This window comes from Rhipicephalus microplus, chromosome 1 (genome assembly GCF_043290135.1).
Source record: "Rhipicephalus microplus isolate Deutch F79 chromosome 1, USDA_Rmic, whole genome shotgun sequence".
Lineage (NCBI taxonomy): Eukaryota > Metazoa > Arthropoda > Arachnida > Ixodida > Ixodidae > Rhipicephalus > Rhipicephalus microplus.
In genome coordinates this window covers 265488802-265507974 of record NC_134700.1, presented here as the reverse complement: position 1 = coordinate 265507974, position 19173 = coordinate 265488802, and the positions used below count along the sequence as shown (strand labels likewise).

The 19173-nt window shown below is 45.8% G+C and overlaps 1 protein-coding gene across 3 annotated transcripts; it reads right to left on the bottom strand.

Annotated features, from left to right (window-relative positions):
- Positions 1-268: 268 nt before the first annotated feature.
- Positions 269-18679, bottom strand: LOC142769687 (semaphorin-2A-like). Of its 3 annotated transcripts, XM_075872654.1 has the most exons (14): positions 18175-18679; positions 17491-17584; positions 17347-17398; positions 16154-16219; positions 15820-15936; positions 14127-14250; positions 13022-13178; positions 8337-8458; positions 5031-5139; positions 4309-4372; positions 3466-3833; positions 2981-3108; positions 2184-2329; positions 269-695 (listed from the first exon to the last, which is right to left on the bottom strand). In XM_075872654.1, exons 1-14 carry the CDS (start codon positions 18659-18661, stop codon positions 678-680), a joined length of 2052 nt encoding a protein of 683 aa, XP_075728769.1. In that variant the 5' UTR covers positions 18662-18679; the 3' UTR covers positions 269-677. The 3 variants fall into 3 exon arrangements, with proteins under 3 accessions (XP_075728769.1, XP_075728770.1, XP_075728771.1); XM_075872655.1 differs by lacking the exon at positions 13022-13178; XM_075872656.1 differs by lacking the exons at positions 3466-3833; positions 13022-13178.
- Positions 18680-19173: the final 494 nt, after the last annotated feature.

Below are 19173 nucleotides of genomic sequence, written 5' to 3'. Positions count from 1 at the left end.
GAATTTGCCGTCATTGAATTTAGGATCGATAAAGTGTATTCTTTTTTAAGTGTTTATTGTAAATGCCAACCACCTACCTTTTCTTATTGCTTTGATTTCTTTTACTTTTACTACTAAACTTTGACTCTATTGTTTTGCATTGCTTTATGTCGTTGTTTTGTCAGTTTACTTCTTTCTCTTTTATTATTTTTTTTTCTTTCTTCTTTTTTCGAAAGCAATCAACACCAATCGGAAAGAAAACACTGGTACGATACACAACTTTATTTTTATAACGCACGCAATAACTTGATCATTGCGGAGGAAGACCGCACAACGCAAATACTAAAATAACGCGTCATATAAACCGTTCCACAAAAGCGAGCAAAATCAAAGTGGTTTTCCTTCGACTTAATGTCCACCTCGCTGCGCAGGCATCGTCAAAACGGCCGTTGGTCCGAAGCACGCCGCTCGTCGAATGCACGCGCGCAGTTCACATCGTCGCCATTAATATAACGGCGGCGCACCGATTTCAGCCGACGCAGAAAGTTCCCATGGGCCGGTTTCGCGCCGAAGAAACGAAATGATGCACACGCGTAACGATCTTCAAATCGTCGCGCGTTAATATTATACAGCGAATGTCAACAAAAACGAAACCATTGATCGTCGTAATCGTACACGCCGGCCTTCAGCATGTCCTCCTAGTCGTGGCCGTCGACCTGAAAAGGTTTGAAGCAATATTTTTCAGTTTATTTATTTATTTATTTATTTATTTATTTATTTATTTATTTATTTATTTATTCATGTTACCCTACAGGCCCCAGAGGAGCATTGAGTAGGGGGGGTTACAGAAAAATCACAATACATAAAGCATAAAAAGAAATATATCGAAGAAAACTAAGAAAATTGTACAATGAAAGGGAGATGAACAAACGCTATAAGCAAATGCAGCAAAATACAAAATGAAAAAAAATAAAGCATCTTTATACAAAATCAAGAGAACATATAAATTTGCAGTAGCTCACGAAATTTGGCCGGATCTCTCAGTTGAGCAGCCTTTCTAGAGTGCATATAGTAAAACCATCGATTCAAGAGTACAAAATGCCTCGTTTTGACTCCCAATAAAGTGGTATACTAACACAGAAATTTCCCGTTTTATCATTTTTTTTTCGTCACAAGAGTTTGTGGGCTCTACTGGCCAATACTTCTCTTCCCCGCCACTGTTCGTATGCTTTGACGATGAACAAAACCTTGCATGCCATCTAGGACATGTGTTTTTGAACACATGTTGTTTATAGCACGCATTTACCGCATTACTCTCTACAGTGCAGTCAGTACAAAGGCACGTAAACGCCGCAGATGCGAAGTGAGTGCGCATTTCACGCAGTTATTTTACTTTTTATGCGTCACTTCTCGCACACCGGCTTCTCGTTCAAGGTGGCGCTAACGCACGCTGCAAGTTTTGGTGCTTTAAGCGCTGAAACCCTAAAACCCCGACAGGGTTACGAGTGCACGCCGTAGTGGGCGACCTGGCTTTTGACAAACCTGGACTCTCTGAAGCGCGCCTAAATGTGCACACTAGGCAAAAGTTATGGCGTTTCACTCGCATCACGCGTTATGACCGCCGTGGCCAGGAATGAAAAACCCGCGTCTTTGAACTCAGCAGCGCAGCTCCTCAGTCACTCAGCACCATGGGTCTGGTCGTCATCGAGTAAACAAATGACTTGAAACAAGTCATTCAAACTTTATAACGAAAGGCACCTTCATGGGCACAAACTGTAGCTTTTTAAGCGGAATAAACAGATCGCATCGGCAAATTCTATCGTGCGCCACAATTTAACAGACCTGTGCGTTCAAGCTTCATATAGCCAAAACTAATTCAATGATTTTCGCTAAACGCGGCTTCGTGTTTCTTCAGCAGCAAGTGGAGGCAAACACTGGTACATTGTATGTGCTGCAACTGTTTTGTGTCCCAATCTGTCAAAATGTGTACCCTAATGTTATCCTCAGATCCGCGTGATATTATACGTCACTTGTTCGAAAGCTTTACAAGCTTCCTCAAAAAAGTATTTAAATAAAGACTAGACCTGGATCATGAAGACCACTGGCTAGTTCGCAAACATGTTAAACGAGACATTGTATATTATAAAATAAGGCATCACTTGAAAACTTTACTCAATATGAATATCACGAGAAATATGACTCACCCTACAGTGTGAGGAAGGCACTTGCTGCCGTCCCACCCGCAGAAAGGATCGAGGATGCACGACGGACAGTCCAAGTGCCGTCCCTCGCAGGCGTCCGTAGAATACTGACGCACGTCCACGTCCGTGAATATGTACAGGCTCCGGTGCTGGAAATCGAGTGGAGTAGCGATTGATTGATTGATTGATTGATTGACGTAATGATTGATTGACGTAATGATTGATTGATTGATTGACGTAATGATTGATTGATTGACGTAATGATTGATTGATTGATTGACAAAGTGTTTGATTGATTGATTGACGTAATGATTGATTGATTGATTGACGTAATGATTGATTGATTGATTGACAAAATGATTGATTGATTGATTGACAAAATGATTGATTGATTGATTGACAAAAATGATTGATTGATTGATTGACAAAATGATTGATTGATTGATTGACAAAATGTTTGATTGATTGATTGACAAAATGTTTGATTGACTTCCCGGCTTGCAGGTCTGCAAACGCACTCATGAGTCGACTCACCTATAATCAGATCAAGCCGTGAGTCTGATTCTGAGTGAGTCCGAGTGAGTAATGTTTTGATTAGTCGGAGTTTGAGTCAGTGCGTTTGAGGAAAACTCTGAGGAGTGCGAGTCTGATTGAGCCCTAAGGGCGAGGTATGCTTCGTGAGGGTGTCTGAGAGAGCTCAATTTTTTTTTTTTTTTTGCCGACCTATGCTTCCCACTAGCGAAATCACGACATCGAAAGACAGAGTAAAGATTACAACAATCCGATCCATCTATAGATACCTTCGGGGAAACCCGCATTTTCCGAACGGGATCCGCAGTGACCATGAACGCGTCCACCAAACGCGCAGGAGGTGGCACTTGACCCACGGCGGCGATTTCTTCGGCCAGCTTCAGTAAAGCACCTTGCTCTGGAAAATTAATCTAGTGACACTACCGCACAATGAGCACTGCAAGAAAAAATGCCTATATATAGGCATAATAGGCATAGCATTACAGGAAGCAGAAAGCAAGAGAGGGTAGTTGGTATCCTAAGTAAAAGTAATGAAGGAAAATGGCACTTCGAATAATGCACATATGCATAGGGAGGGGGCATTTATCTCTTCACAGCTCTTTTTCCTTGTGGTCCATATATATATATATATATATATATATATATATATATATATATATATATATATATATATATATATATATATATATATATATATATATATATATATATATATATATATATATATATATATATCCTGATAAAAAATACGAACCGGTGGCCGCGTAGCAGACGACCCAAGCTCCCCACGTTTCGTTGAGCACAAAGGCGACCAGGCTTCGAAAGGCGACGCCCGAGTGCGCGTAGAAGAGCCGCTTGTGGCGCTGCTTGGGCGTCTGCGTGACCAGCGGGTGTGTGACCCAGAAGACTGTGTCGGCAGTGCTGATGGTGCGGGGACCCGGCGGACAGGTGACCCCCGGACGCGGCGACAGAACTTGGCTCAAGGGTAACGGTTGGCTCAGAGTGTACATACCCCCTTGTGTCAGCTCGTAGAAGGTGCTGTTCGCCAACTCTCGCTCGATGTCTTGAAGCGAGAAGGCGCACACGGCGGAGTCGTAGTGCGCGACGCCGTCCCACGTACGCCTGACACACAAACATGCCACTTTCTCACTACTATAGCTTAATATAACTCACCCAAGGAACACACTTCGTCACTACTATAGCCTAACATAACTCGCCCAAGGAACACACTTTGTCACTACTATAGCTTAATATGACTCACCCAAGGAACACACTTCGTCACTACTATAGCCTAACGTAACTCGCCCAAGGAACACACTTCGTCACTACTATAGCCTAACATGACTCGCCCAAGGAACACACTTTGTCACTACTATAGCTTAATATAACTCGCCCAAGGAACAGCACTCTTATGTCACTACACGTTCGCTGCCGCAAGGCACTGCGTGCAATGTTAATCACACTCAGTTGCGTCAGTACCCCTTCAATAGACCTTACATAGAAAATGTTATGTCGGAACGTCATAACCACTTATGTTAGCAAATTTAATCGATTGGTTCAGCGATCATACGCAAGTTTAAACTGTGGTATTACTTACGCGACGGAGACGAAGGCGCCAAAGAGCACGCCGCTGTCGAGATCGGGAACCCAGTAGGAAGCGTCTGCGGAAACGGTGAAAAATTTACAAATCAGAAGTAAACTGTCCGATCGTACGTGTGTGTCATTAATTTAGCCACACCCGGAGCGTGACCCGGAGTCATTTGGACACGGCTGCCTCATTGTTTAGCGTCGCGTTAACGTAAGCACCGCAGAGCACAACACCGGTCTCTCTGTCTCTCGTGTGCATGTATGTGCGTGTGCGCGTGTTTCATTTGAATGAGAGCTCCCTGTGTACTTTCATAATACCCTATGAACTGCCGCGAGCATAGGCGTGAACAGGGTTCTTCTTCAGGGAGGGGGGAGAGGGCGAAAGTTCGTCACGGCCTTCACCTTCCTATTATGCCAATGTACGAGGCTCACTTCCCTCCCCCTGCCTCCTCCCCCCTCCCTACGCACGCATATGGCTGAGAGTCGTGAGCATCTGCTCCATGAAGCGTGATGGAAGCGTTTCTGTGCGCGCGTCAAAAAACCTCGCTGGTGTGCATGTTCTCTTACGTGCGTGTGTTCTAATTGGAGTTCCGACTCGAAGATTCTTCTTCCACAGATCTCAGAGATAGGTAACAGAACCAGTGAACTCGCATTCAGTTTATCTAAGTACACGCTACGAATGTTTCGCCTTGGTTGGCGTACAAGCGCCGCGCACAGCTATACGGTACTCACGTATTTCGTCGAAGCTGAAATTGGCTGAAGCGTTGTCGATGCATCGCAAGCGAACTTTCATGAGCGACGTCCAGGGTTCGGCATTCTGTGCGCTGTCGCCAATCTCGTTCTGTTAAAAAAATAACAGCAGTAAACTCAGAAATTGCTTGTTGAAAGTAAACAACATGAAAAATGAAAGATGCTCCTTAGCACACACCTTTCGTGTATACAGTGTTTCGTAAGTTGTTTATGTAGCTTTATTTATTCGAAAGCCCACACATTTAGTAAAATTTTTGCATATGTTTGAAGATACTCGAGTATTATTTGTTGAATGCGGGTAGTATAATGAGCAGACGTTGGGATGTCAGCTGGATAAGAAACTTGGCAACTGCGACAACTATACGCTCTATGGTTCCACAATAGGAGGGGCTTAGCCAGTATGTTTTTTTAGGGGAGAGAGAGGAGTAAGTATACTTTATGTATGTTCAAGTGTGCGTTTGTATGCGTGCGTGTACAAATACCCAAACAAAATTGAAATTTGGGGGGGGGAAGGGGGGTTGAACTCTTTCTTGGCTATGCCTCGGCTTAATTGCAAATAAATACCAAGAGCGACGCCGCAGGCGGCTAGCATTACTTAACGCCTTCTTTTTAACTTTTTGAAAGTAATAATAATAATAATATTAACTTGGGTTTCACGTCCCAAAACCACGACGATATAGTTATGAGAGGCGCCGTAGTGGAGGGCTCCATAAATTCAGACCATCTGGTGTTCTTCAAAGGGGCCCTGAAACACTTTTTCAAGTAACCATGGAATGTATTCACTGAAAGAGTTTATTGCCTCACGAATCCAACGCCGTAAATGTTTCAAGAATCCCTCTATAACGAGCAGATTTCCAGATTTGTCGCACGCTTCATTCGCGTTCTCTCTTAAAAAAGGGGGAGGGGTGGGGCGCGGGCAAAAAAAAAATACGTCATGCGCGACTCGCAACCTTGAGAACTTTTTTTTCTTTTTTTATTCCTTCGAGTATTCTGCTTCTTCATTGTGATCGCACGCGCACGTGTGGACAAGTCAGGGCCTCCCGCGTCGATCCCTGTAATGACCGAGTGCACCATGATGGAATCAGCCAATGGCTGATAGATGGCCTTTTACGAGTGACTTTTGAGCTTCCTCCGCCATTTTTTGAGCAATTTCTAGCTGAATTTTATAACCTAATGGGAATCGCAGGCCGCGTGCAGCGCTATAATATTCGGCTCGCGCGTTCTCAGGAGCTTCGACTACCGATAAGCAGCGTTTTCTGACCACGCTCAAAAAGTGTTACAGGGCCCCTAAACACTGTTTCATCTAACCATGGAATGAATTCACTAGAAGAGCTCATCGGCTCACGAATTCAATGCCGCAAAATTTTTAAAAATATGTCCAGTGCGAATGAAGTTACAAAGGTTTGTCGCATGCTGCAATTGCATTCTCTGTTCTCTCGTCCCGACAAAAGCGCTGGAAGATAAGCAGGGAGGGTGTCACTTGCAGAGAAACTACCGCACCTCGTGACCTTGAGCACTTCCTTCTTTTCTTTGAATGCGTGGCTTTCTCAGTGTAATCGCACGCGCACGCGTGGACAAGTAGCGGCCACGGCAATCTCTGTAACGAGCTAGCACGCCATGTTCAAATCAGCCAATGGCTGATAGACGGGTCGTTGACGTGTGATTTTTGGGCTTATAACGTGATTAGTCGAGAGAAGAGAATGCAATTTTAACTAACTTTGATAATTTATTGTGAATTATAGGCCACGTTATGTGCTATAATATTTGGCTCACTTGTTGTCGGGAGACTCTACTACCAATCGACAGCATTTTCTGACCATGCTCAAAAAGAGTTGCAGGGCCCACTGAACATGCTCTGACATCGCACAATACACAGGCCTCTAGCATTTCATCTTCCCCGAAATGCAACCGCCGCTGCCGGAATCGAACCCACGACCTTCGGACCAGCAGCCGAGCACCTTAACAGCTACATCACCGCGGTGGACTACTTAGCATTTTTTTAAAGTGATAGCGAAGATCAACTACCAATACAGTGTGGCATATCACGCTATCTTAACTGCACATAGTATGCGAAAAGGACGTTGTACCACTGAACACAACTGTTCATGACTGCTTATGTATAGTCAGCTCTCACGTCTAATTAAATAGCTTGGTACTTTAAGCTTTTTTTTTTTTTAGCGACATTCTACGTGCCATACTTTCGACGCGCATCAAAAGCTGTCTTGGCGTACTGTAAAGCTGGCTCTTTCACATAAAAGACGTTGTGTAGGAGAAGCTTACTTCACTCATTAGTCACGACCTCACAGGACTATAGTATACTCGTGTACGCTCTGAGCCCACAAATAGAAAGCTTCAGTGTCCGGAGCCTCTAGCCGAAAGAACGCAAGACCTTGGCGCACGCGAGTGGCTTGCATTCAAGCCTTTGCGTTATTTTGTACATTTCTCGGGAAGGGCTGGCGAACGTGAGAAAGAGGGGAAAGCACAATTGCGCGGAAGCAACGGCTAGGGGTAAACGGCTAAAATTCTCCATTGGGGAGTTTCAGTGCGGGCAGCCCAATCTAAATGCGTCCGCACGCTCTAGCATTCATTTGCTCTTCCAGTCGCACCCAAGAAGAACGCAAATGAACGCAAGCCACTTTTGGGTCCCGGCACTACAACTCGTTATTGTCGTAATTCTTGCTGCCTCTGTCGACGTGTATGACACCGAATGCAGAGAGGTTATGATAGGCTTAATTTAAGGTCGGTACCCCAATGGGCATTGAAACTCTCTCGGATATCCGGATAAAGTCCGAACGTCCACCTTCTAAGCAGATGTCCATGGGACATCCAAAGGATACTAATGTCGGATTAAATTTTTACACCTGGTTGGCTTTCTCCAGTGGACGCCCCCGAGACATAACGAGAAGGATGCATTGTAAGTGTATATAACGGCGGGGCGTTTGCGTCTATCTCAGACTACCGCTGGTTGGCGATCGTAATCGGTTAAATACGGGTTCTATTTGGACCTAGCCCTAACCGCGATGCAAATTCCTCAAGCAGAATGAAGCGAGATGCACAGTAGTTATCGAATGGGTAATTTTCTTGAACATGTTTGAATTCTTGCATTCGGCCTTCGTTTAAGTTCCACCACTGGAAACCGACCTCACGCTCACAGCAGCTGGAGATCGCAGGCAACGAGCCACTGCGGGGGATTAGAGAAGAAGTGATGGCCCTTTGAATATTACTTCCAAACTAGTGAGATGGGGGCACCGCGAGCAACATGACCATGCATTTGAAGAATGCTCGAACCTTGCAGACGCGTGCCACCGTCGAAAGCTTCCTGGATCCGCACGCTTTGCGTTCCACGCCTTCCTCGCGAAATACGAAGTAGGCGTGCTCGGCCGTGGAGAAAGCACCTACCAGGACGGGTTCTACGAGGGAAACATTCATTGTAAGAAGACAAACATCAGTTGCGCTTAAGGGCACAGCAATAAATGTCATAGCAAATATTACCATGTTATATGAAGTAAGACTACCAGCTAACTCATTTTGGATTCGATCTCGCGAATATCAACAATACGCTGATTAAAGGAAATACGGTCGCTGTGAGAAGTGAAGCGGTCTTCGGGCTGGCAGTTTTCTAAATGAGAAGTAAGCGTCGAGAAAACAGCAAGTTTCTAAGTCGTCTTCCGACGTCTGTCAACACAGAGCGTGCTAGACGTGTGCAAGTGCTCCGATTAGCCCGAAAGCCCGACCCGGCCCGCGGGCCGGGCTTGGGCCTGGTGAAAGGCCTGAATGAAGCTAAAAATATAGATGATGTGCCGGAATTGTACCTTACTTGTGTTCTTTCTTTTGATGGTGAACCTACACTTTTTGTGGAAAAGAAATATTTGTTTTGTCATTTTTTTAGTTTGGGCATATAGGGGTCATTTAGCTCAAATTCAGTACTTTTCACACAAAGGGTTGAGGGAACAGCACTTGTATGTACTAGAAGTCAAGGAACTGTGAAACGTTTAGTAAATGTTTTTTTTTAGCGTATACGTATTTTAAATATGCCCCGCCGCAGTGGTCTAGTGGCTAAAGTACTTGGCCGCTGACCCGCAGGTCGCGGGATCAAATCCCGGCTGCGGCGGCTGCATTTCCGATGGAGGCGGAAATGTTGTAGGCCCGTGTGCTCAGATTTAAGTGCACGTTAAAGAACCCCAGGTGGTCGAAATTTCCGGAGCCCTCCACCACGGCGTCTCTCATAATCATATGGTGGTTTTGGGACGTTAAGCCCCACATATCATCATCATCATCATCATTTTCAATATGTACACGCTAAAATTTATGAAGTCACATGCTTTATTGCGTCTTTGATCGAGCCGGGCTGGGCTTGGCTATGACACGCCGCGCCTATGCATCGGCCGGGCCGGCCTACCTCCGGCAAGCATCGGGCCCGGGCCGCGAAAACGGTGTCCATGCACGTCCCCAGTGCGCGCGGTCGGCCACTTCCTTGGAGCAACGCACTCCTCACCCTCTCCTCTGCCATTCCTTCGGGCTACTAATGAAAGACGTGCGGGGCGTTTCCTCTTTGCTTGAGAAGAAATCCACGGCAGACCTTGCACGTGTGATAATGTTATCGCATTGGCCCTGCGTGGGACAGAGATGGCCGGCTCGTTTCGCCTCAGTTTCAGCCACGTTAGTCGCCAGCTCAAGGGAGTTTTTACTCGCGGGCAGAAGACATTATGCATGGTGCCATGTTTTCAATTTGAACTTTATGCGGAAAATGCTGACAGAGGCAACAGCGACGACAGAAAGCGTCTCCGAGTGTCCATGTAATTGCTATCCCTATAAAACAGAGCAGCGAATGCAGCGGGTGGAAAGTGAGCCCTTATTGTTTACTATCGAGCGTAAGAGACATTGTTCACAAGATACGCTTCTTTTTTATTGGATATAGAGCGCCAGTCAAAGGAGCCCTGCAACAATGAGTTATAATGAAACAGCCTCGCTTTTTTGTGCATAACGCTTTATAAATCACATTCTGGAAAAAATTGAATCAGTCAACTTTATGTGGAGGCAGTAGGGTTTTGTCACTTGTCGCATGTTTCAAACGCTTTTTGTCTCCTTTCTTTCCACAGAGTGAGCTGAAAGCTGTGCAGAGACGGGGGTGACAAGGAAGCAAAAAAAAAAGCGTTCCTTTATCAGCGCGCGCCCTGTCGATATGCACTTTTTTTTTAAATTTTGAACGGGCCGCTTACTTTCAATGTTATCTCGAGCAAGATCGTGCAGGCACGTGCCGGCATCTTGCGGTGAACACGGTAACCATGCAGCTCACAACGCTGAAATCAGTCAATGGCCATGTACTTGGGTATAAGGCGTAGTATTTCGGGTATATGCCGTTATTTGCCCCAGAGAGAGGAAAGATCAATTTCAATCTAAATGAGAATTAATTATAAATTCAGTCCGCGTGCTCCACTGTAAAGTTCAGCTTACGTGTTCTCGGGAGTCATGCCTACTGATCGGCAGTGTTTTGGGATCATACTGAGAAATATTTGCAGGGCTTCTGTAAACGTTGGCTGAATAAGTAAGAACGATGCTCAAGCTAGACGTTTCCAGCATGCCCTACAAGAATCTAGCGTCCATTAGTCGCCACACTACACTTAATACCACCGGGCATAGCGATGGACTAGTCGACCATATCTGGCTAAAACATTTTACAATTAAGTAGTAGTAGCAGTTGTAGTAGCAGTAGTAGTTGTAGTTGTTGTTGTATCAGTACAAAACTTACATAAACCAGAGAGGCTATAGAACTCGAGTGTGCTGAGGAATATACAACAAAAAGAACATTTATTATCAAGCGCACCTGCAAGAGATGCAATAAAGAGAGAGAGAAAAAAAAAGTTCACGTAGAATATTTTTACATAAAATTGAAGGCGCCGAGCCGTGCTCCTATCTAGAACTGCAGAAGTTGAGTGTTTTCCTTTTCTCAGCCTCGTCTTTTCCTCCTCCACCTCACATTGAATGGAAAGTTTTTGTTATGAATCTGCCGACAAATCGGGATGTTCAGAAGCATCTGTGATTTCATCAGAAGTCTCACTTTCCAGTTCTAAATGTGTCAAGTAAAGAATCAGAATATTTTTTATGTAATTTTCAAGCGGCACGTCAAAGGCAGCATAGGCACAAACTCGGCTCGATGCGACTAATGGACTTGCGAAAAACACCAAGCATGTGTGTAAAGCGGCGACGTCACGTGAACATTGCCACGCGTGTTACGTGTATCACTTCTGCTGAATTCGGTTAATTCCTGCAAAAACTGGAAGTATAGTGTTCAACGCAAACCACGCCTGCAGTGTTCGAGAAGCTTGCGTGCTGTATTAGATCGTTCTGTTAGGATTCCACGCACGACTTCGTGGCTCAAGCCTATTCCAGAACTTGTGGAAGCAGCAGTGATAAAGGTGAAAAGTTCGACGCGTGATGTAAAAAAGAATGGCGCGCCTCAACGATGATCAGTTGGTCGATGGCCGACGCTCTGTTCGCCGCTATTAGTGCCAGTGTCTATCGAGGTAATTTGACATCCCCTTTACGGCCACGACCAAAAACACATTTTCATCTCGGAGATGCAGAATGCTGCCTTCGTCAACGTCCCAAGCACGTGACGATATGAAATCACGATAGGTGACGTCATGATGACGTCACAAATTTTGGCGATCAGTGATGTCATGACGTCGTCATTATTTTTGGCACCAGTATTGTTCAAGATGCCGAAGCTGGCGATCAATGTTCCAATTTGATAATGATCTAGAATTTAACCACCCAAAACCACGATACTGTTATGAGAGACGCCGTATTGGAGGGCTCCGGAAATTTCGACTACCTGGAGTTCTTTAACATGCACCTAAATCTAAACACACGGGCCTCAAACATTTTCACCTCCATCTAAAATGCAGCTGCCGCAGCCGGGATTTGACCACGCGACCTTCGAATTAGCAAATGGAGCGCCATAACCACTAGACCACCACGGCGGCGCTGCTGAGGCATCTAAGGCCTTCGGCATTACATACAGTCACGCTCAATACGAGTTGCAACACGCCGGCTGTGGTTAAAGAAACATTTTATATCGGAGTGAAAGTGCAGTGTATGACAACCTCTAAGACGACAATATTATCAGTATCAGTGCCCTACTTACCGTGAAATTAAGGTAAATGAACGAGAACGCATGCGCCACGCGAGTAGGATATCCGTAAAATGATCACCGAGGATGTCAGAGTTACCGCCTACAATTAATCACTAGTAACTGAACTAGATGCACTAAATGAAGAACCTTCCGCACATTAGGAGACGTAATAAAATGCTGCTTGTACGTTTCTGCTTGATTGACGGGAAAAAAAACACCGGATATTACTGTGCAGAATGGCGCGAGTAGTTAGAATATTCAGTTTTCAAGTAGTGCAACTGGACAGGTTGTGCCATCTAGCGGGACTCTGTTCAATTAAGCACGCCTGCCATCTCGGAGGTCATGGCAGTGAATCGTCCAATGACCGTTATTGCTGCAGTGGCTACCGCTACTTTAGCACTACTAGTGTAGGCGGCTGCACAGTAACGCCGGGCAACGCTGTGCACAGCAACCGTGTCGTGAGACGGCCACGTTGAGGCTGAGGACTTAAAGTGCGCTAACGCGATGCGGACCGTTAAAATGTAATTTTATTTCAAAATAAGCACTTCCTTACCACAAAACTTGCACTACGAGGTTTCTGGAACGCTATTTCAGCAATCAACGTCGACTAAATGTTTGATTTTAGTGTCTTTTAAAGTGACCCCAAACCTGAACGATAAAACCGCCAAAGTTAAATTGGTTCAGAAAATACAAACAATTGAGATAGTTTAATTCATCGTTTTTTTTTTTTCTCTTTGGGTGCCATGCAGCACTGGTGCCATTTCGAGTTCAGACATCGTGCTGCAACTGATATTGATCGTCAGTGTACATGTCCGCGCAGAAGAGCAGGCAGTCTTACTCTGAACGGCTCTGGAGTCGGCGGAGCGCAGTCGGAGGCCGCGCGGGTTCGAGACGCCGTACCGGAATAAGCCGTGCACGCCTGTCGACAACGTGGTCAGCGCCACCACGCTCGAACTGCCATTCGACGGCGCGTCGTCTGCGCGCATAAACGTCATCTGAAGAATAAACCATCTCCTTGTAACTATCAACTAAGTGGGAAAATATTGCAGAAAAGCAAATCGGCATGTATTTGCGAGAGTATAGGATGTAAAGCTTTCTTGGTACAGGAGTTTTCATAAACCTTCTCGACTTGTATCTAAGATTTTCTATAGAGATAAACTTACACTTAGGGATGTAGATCTGGTAACAGTGAATTAAGCGTGACTATGACCATTGAGTAAACAGCAGACAAATGCAAAGATTTAACTTTTCAGCCCTTTATAGAAGGATTTGTGCAGTTCTCTATTCACTGTGCGTCAGATGTCTAACAGTAATAATTTTGAGGGCTTTGTAACACAAGTTCACGATATGAATATGCCCCGCCACGGTGGTCTAGTGGCTAAGGTACTCGGCTGCTGACCCGCAGGTCGCAGGATCAAATCCCGGCTGTGGCGGCTGCATTTCCGATGGAGGCGGAAATGTTGTAGGCCCGTGTACTCAGATTTGGGTGCACGTTAAAGAACCCCAGGTGGTCAAAATTTCCCGAGCCCTCCACTACAACGTCTCATAATCATATGGTGGTTTTTTGGACATTAAACCCCACAAATCAATAATCACGATATGAATATGAGGGGTGGTGTAGTAGAGGGCTCCGGAAGTTTCGACACCTCGTAGTGTTTTAACGTGTACTAAATTTATGTACACGGGTCTCTATTATTTGGCCTTTATAGAAATGCAGCCGCCACGGCCGGGATTCAATCCCCCGACCAACAGTCGAGTGCCACAACCAGTAGACCACCACGGCGGGTCAGAGGCTAGTCTCACGCAAGTAGCCTGCAAAGCGGCATCTACGAAACCTACACTTTTGTAATGCAGCACAACGACTTTTTTAGTCACCGCTGCGGGGCAAATGAAAAAAAAGGCAATAGGAGGTGCCATTAAACAACTGGAGCATGCGCACTTACCCAGCCACAGTGATTCAGAGCTCTGGTAGACGTAGTAGGGGCATCGACCTTCCGCCTTTTCCGACTCATTGGTTCCCACCATGGGTACCTGATTGGCCGCCGGTACCAGAGTGAGGTCTGCAGCCTGCGGTGTCCGACAAAACAGCATGTTTGCGCAAGCACAAACACCGAAGAGCTGACCGAACCATTGCCGCACAAGTGCGGACACGTCTTTGTAGAGCACGCGAGCAGCCGGCTCAGCGGGTCGAAACCTTGAGGCAGTTTCGGGCTCTGAAGTGGTGTATCTGGAGTTATGCACAGCCTAGTTGTCAGGCTGACCACGTTAGAGCCCGACACTGCCTTTGCACGAAATCTGACTGCCAAAACTATCACTATAGCTGACGGAGACATAGATATAGATCTATTTGTACCACGCATGGCATAAGTATAATCTGTTTATATTGTCCCGTGGTCGCGATGTGGATTAAGATAGCAGTATTGTATTCAAGGTAAAATTTTATTTGGCCGAACTAGTGGTCGCGAAACTGGAAGTCAGGTTACAGCAAGCAATGCACGCTGGTCACTGATACCAGCGCACAGTGCGTCGGTCGTCGATAATCTGACAATCAGTGAAGCGTGTCGGCATTTATACATGTACCGTCGAATATACCAGCATTATCGCTATAGCGGCCGCGGAAGTTCCACAAAGAATATGTAATGTTCGCGTTGTGCGCAATCGCATCAAAAGGTTCTCAGGTTATCTCGAGGGTACTGAGTCAATCATTGCGGTTCGCACAAGGCAGCACTTACAAATCTAATGGGCTGATAACAAAACTTGAGAAAGGTGGCAATATACTAAATACAACGATTTTTGGCGTAAACCAAACTCATACCATCGACCACAAGTAAACATGGGAAGCAAAAGCTCGCAACCACTTTTTGACAGCAGGAAAACAAGTTTTTCTTGTCGAAATGTTTGTGTTATGATGACTTATTGCTGTATTCAATCTGCGATGGAAACATCTTGAACCAGTAGTGGGGAGGAGAGCAAGCTTTATTTGGTCGATATGTAAAACGAGTTTCGCGATGAATGATAAAAATATGAAATTTGAGCGATGACGTGCTTCTCACAAATGCCTACCATTGGTCCACGGCTTTTAGGGTTAACCTTGGACACTTTGTAAACTCCAATGTGTGTTCGGCGAAAGACTGTAGCCATACGAGTGACTATGCCATGTCGATTTTGTTGTTGTTTTGTTTTCTTCTTGTTTTTTGTACTCTCAGCAATCGCGTGATTGACGAGACAGTGTAAGGGGTAGAGGCCACAGCTGTGGCGGCGCTGCCGTTGTTATGCGCCGTTGTGTCATTGCTGAGAGAGTCTGAGGGAGAGAGGCCACAGTTGGCACCGTTCCAGGGCGCGGACGCAGGTGGATGGACGCGAATATGAGACATTAGAGGCTTTCGCCTTGGAAGTTGGGAAGAAATAGTTTCTTGAACGCAAGCTCAGGGTTCCTTAATCGCCATTCAATGATCGTCAAAAAACATGCGTAGCAATACCCCGTGCATTAAAGAACGACGCGAAACATCCGACACGGGTAGATGTACGGGGTGGTATTGCCACCCACCATTACATGATTACGGTGCGCCCCCCCCCCCAACATGCCCGCCTATGGTGGACGGCCAGGCACAGACACAAGTGTACATGAGGACACACCTGTATTTGCCAATCCGTGGGCGCTCTGGAGTTGGTGCCACAGATGTAGAGCGTGCTTCCGTCCCGTATCGGCTGCACCACGCGGATATGGTTGCGGCAGTCCACGTCTTTGCCCAGCTGCAATCGGTCAGTTTAAAGGGGCCGGTCGTTCGGTTTGCCACCGTCCGAAGCTCGCTTCGCATATTGACACAAAGTCACGCTCACCGTACGTGTGAGGCATGTCGCCCTTAACTGGGCGCTTGGAAATTATACGGAACGCTTGTTGCTATGTAGTCTTAGTCAGATAACGCCTGACGCTGAGTCTACAAACCAATCGGAATTGTACGTCACGTACTTGATGTTGGCTTCTGTAGATGCTGCATTTGTTCACGTTAGAGATCGGAGCCGGCAGGTCAAGCTCCTGCACAGATATCATTTCATTCAAACCTTTAAGCCGAGAATAAATTAATTTCATGTAAGATCATCGTGCACATTAACGAAAAATCTCATAATGAGTACAGTTTACTAAATAATCACATAGAATTGTTCACAGCATAGCACATGTCGCAATCGCGTAATTAAACGGCAGTACTGAAACCATATTTCATTATAATTAAAAAAATATATAGTAGCATAGCTATTATTCCTATTATAGACACAGAAGTTTAATAATAGCTATGTATCGCAACATTGGCACCAATATGTAAGGTGCTCAAAATAAAGATTGAAATAAACATGTGCTAACATACAACAGCCCTTAGATATTGGAGGCTGACATATAATTTACACCATGAGGCGTCACTTCAGTTATTTGTATAAGTTGGTTAGCATGACGTGAAGGCAAAGACTATAGTTTTGCCAGGAAATTGATATTACATTAACTTCCTGTGAGCTTAAATTCCTGTTTGGCTCAGTTTCAATTTTTACATTGTGTCATGTGCCATAACGTGCAGAACATGTTAAGAAATCTTTTAATTAGCCGCCTGAGGATTGTCATTTGTCGCGAAAGTAAGCGCTTTCCTGTCGTATAATGCATCAGCAAAAGGCGTCTAAGACGGCGTTTTTCTTTATGAGTGTTCGAAATAATAAATTATGATGGTGTTGAAAGAACTTTATGAAACCGCCGGCTACGGTGTGGTCTAACATTTAATGCGTATGTGTGCTTTAGATGTACTACTTTTTCATGAGACAGATATCTGCCGAATTCAGCATTTGAACGATTACGGTGGATGTTGTTGATTACAAATGGCAGCTACTATTGTTTTGTCCCACATAAAGTTTACTTACAGCGAGTCAAAATACCTTACGAATATAGGCATACTCACTGAAGCTGTAAGCTTGAAGCGTTGCACTAAATTATGCACGGCACACGTTCCGACGTCAAGAGCGGAACACCAGTACGCTACAAACACTTTTTGTGGAAACCCTTACAGACGATGAAACAATGATAAAATCAGACTGGCTGCGTGAGTTCTTTCACAAATCACGTGACTATTTTACGGGGTTATGAAGCTGCTACTTTTGCGTGCGTGGTGCTTCTGCAGCTACCTTGAGGTCCGGGCTGGTTATGTCGTCAAGTGGTAGTTTGAAGAGCTTCTCCCTGCGAACGAAGATCGTCACGTATAGTATAACAGAGGTTTTGTACGTAAGTTTCACATAAATTTATCGTGATGCAGAAGGTTATCCACACACTTGGCTCCGACGAAAAGGTGTCCGCGACTATCGTCCACGTAAGCCGCACGGTAGAAGAGTTTGCCCTGCGTGAACACCTTCACGGGTGGATCCACTGCGACATGTAAAAAAAAAGAAAGCAAAAAAACAGAAGCTGGCGCCTCATGCGGTGTAGAACCTGGTTCTTTAATGTGCACTAACATCGCACAGTACTAGCATTTCGTCTCTATCTAAATGGTTTTCGACCTTGCAGCCTACGGGTCAGCCCTCGATCACCATAACCATGGACCGACACGGTGGGTCATTCTACCAACAAGATTTTACTGTATACCCTGTATCAAGAGTGAAGCCAGGAAATTTTCTTGCAGTGTAGAAAGGGGGGGGGGGGGTCAACAACTACTTCCGCATATTTTTGCGTTGTTTGTGTGTGTGCGTGCATCACTGTGGTGTAGGTCCGTCTAACTTTCCCAATTTAAAATGTGCGTACATACACGCACACAAATTAACGCAAGAACATACATGAAGTATGATTGAACCTCCCTTCCCGCGCCGAAAAAAAAAATCTGGCTGCCCCCCCCCCCCCCTCTGGCATTTTGATATGCATGAAATATTCCTGGTGGGGAAAGGTTGAACCCCCCCCCCCCCATGAACCCCTTTCCTGTCTACGCCAGTGCCTCTTATTTCAACAGGCATCAGTGTCCTTACCAAGGCCTGGAACTACCGGTACAACTGGCACAACCGGTACAGTTGGAGCGGAGGGTACAACGGGCTCAACGGGGGCCGAAGGGTTGGCGGCCGAAGGAGCGGCAGTAACTGCAGGAGTTGAAGGGGTAGGCGGCGTGACGGGTGTCTGGGGGGGCTTCGTAGGTTGGGACTTGGTAGGTCGGGGCATCGTAGATTGGGGGGCGCACGGAGAAACGTCCTCCTGTCCGCGAAGGCAGCCCGGCAGGGCGATCAGTGTGACCAGAGACCCTACGAATCCCGTCACCACCATGGCCAGCAGGGCGCCGCATATCATGTAGACGTAGGGGGTCTGCACCCGCACGGCATCGGGCAACTGTTGTGGCCTCGGTCCCCCGGCAGCTGCCGGCTGCCGGTCGGGGCGTTCGTCGTCCTCGGCTCCCGACAGCGCGCGCGACGACTTGGTGCTACCCGCGTCACTATGCGCACTCGATGACCTGCTCGTGGACATTCTTCAACCGCCAACGCGGCTTCGAAGAATGCCAACAATGATGATGATAGTGTACTCTTTCTTATTACGCTTATCCGCAGTTGGTTAAGGGCCTAGAACCGGGCGGGAAGAGTGTACAAAATAAACTTGTCTTGTCTTGTCTCCTAGGAGATCTTGGCTCATACCCACATGGGGGATTGGCCACACTGTACCTCATAATAGATCATTTTTTTTACAACTCTTGCTAAAAAAAATAAACAGAAACTAGATAGGAACAATAATAATGTTCCTTTGAAAAAAATGTGAAAAATTGCAGAAGAATGCGATAAACCAGAATATATAAAACAAATTAACAAGAATGAGGAAGAAGGAGAAAGAATTTGATATATCTGGCAGTACCACTAGCAGCGTATCCTTCCGGTTGCCTGAGTGAATTTATGTAGCGCTGACATAATAGCACTGCGGCCCACACCAAACCGACTGGCTCCAAACGATAATAGGGTGGATGTATTGACTGGCAATCCGAGCATACC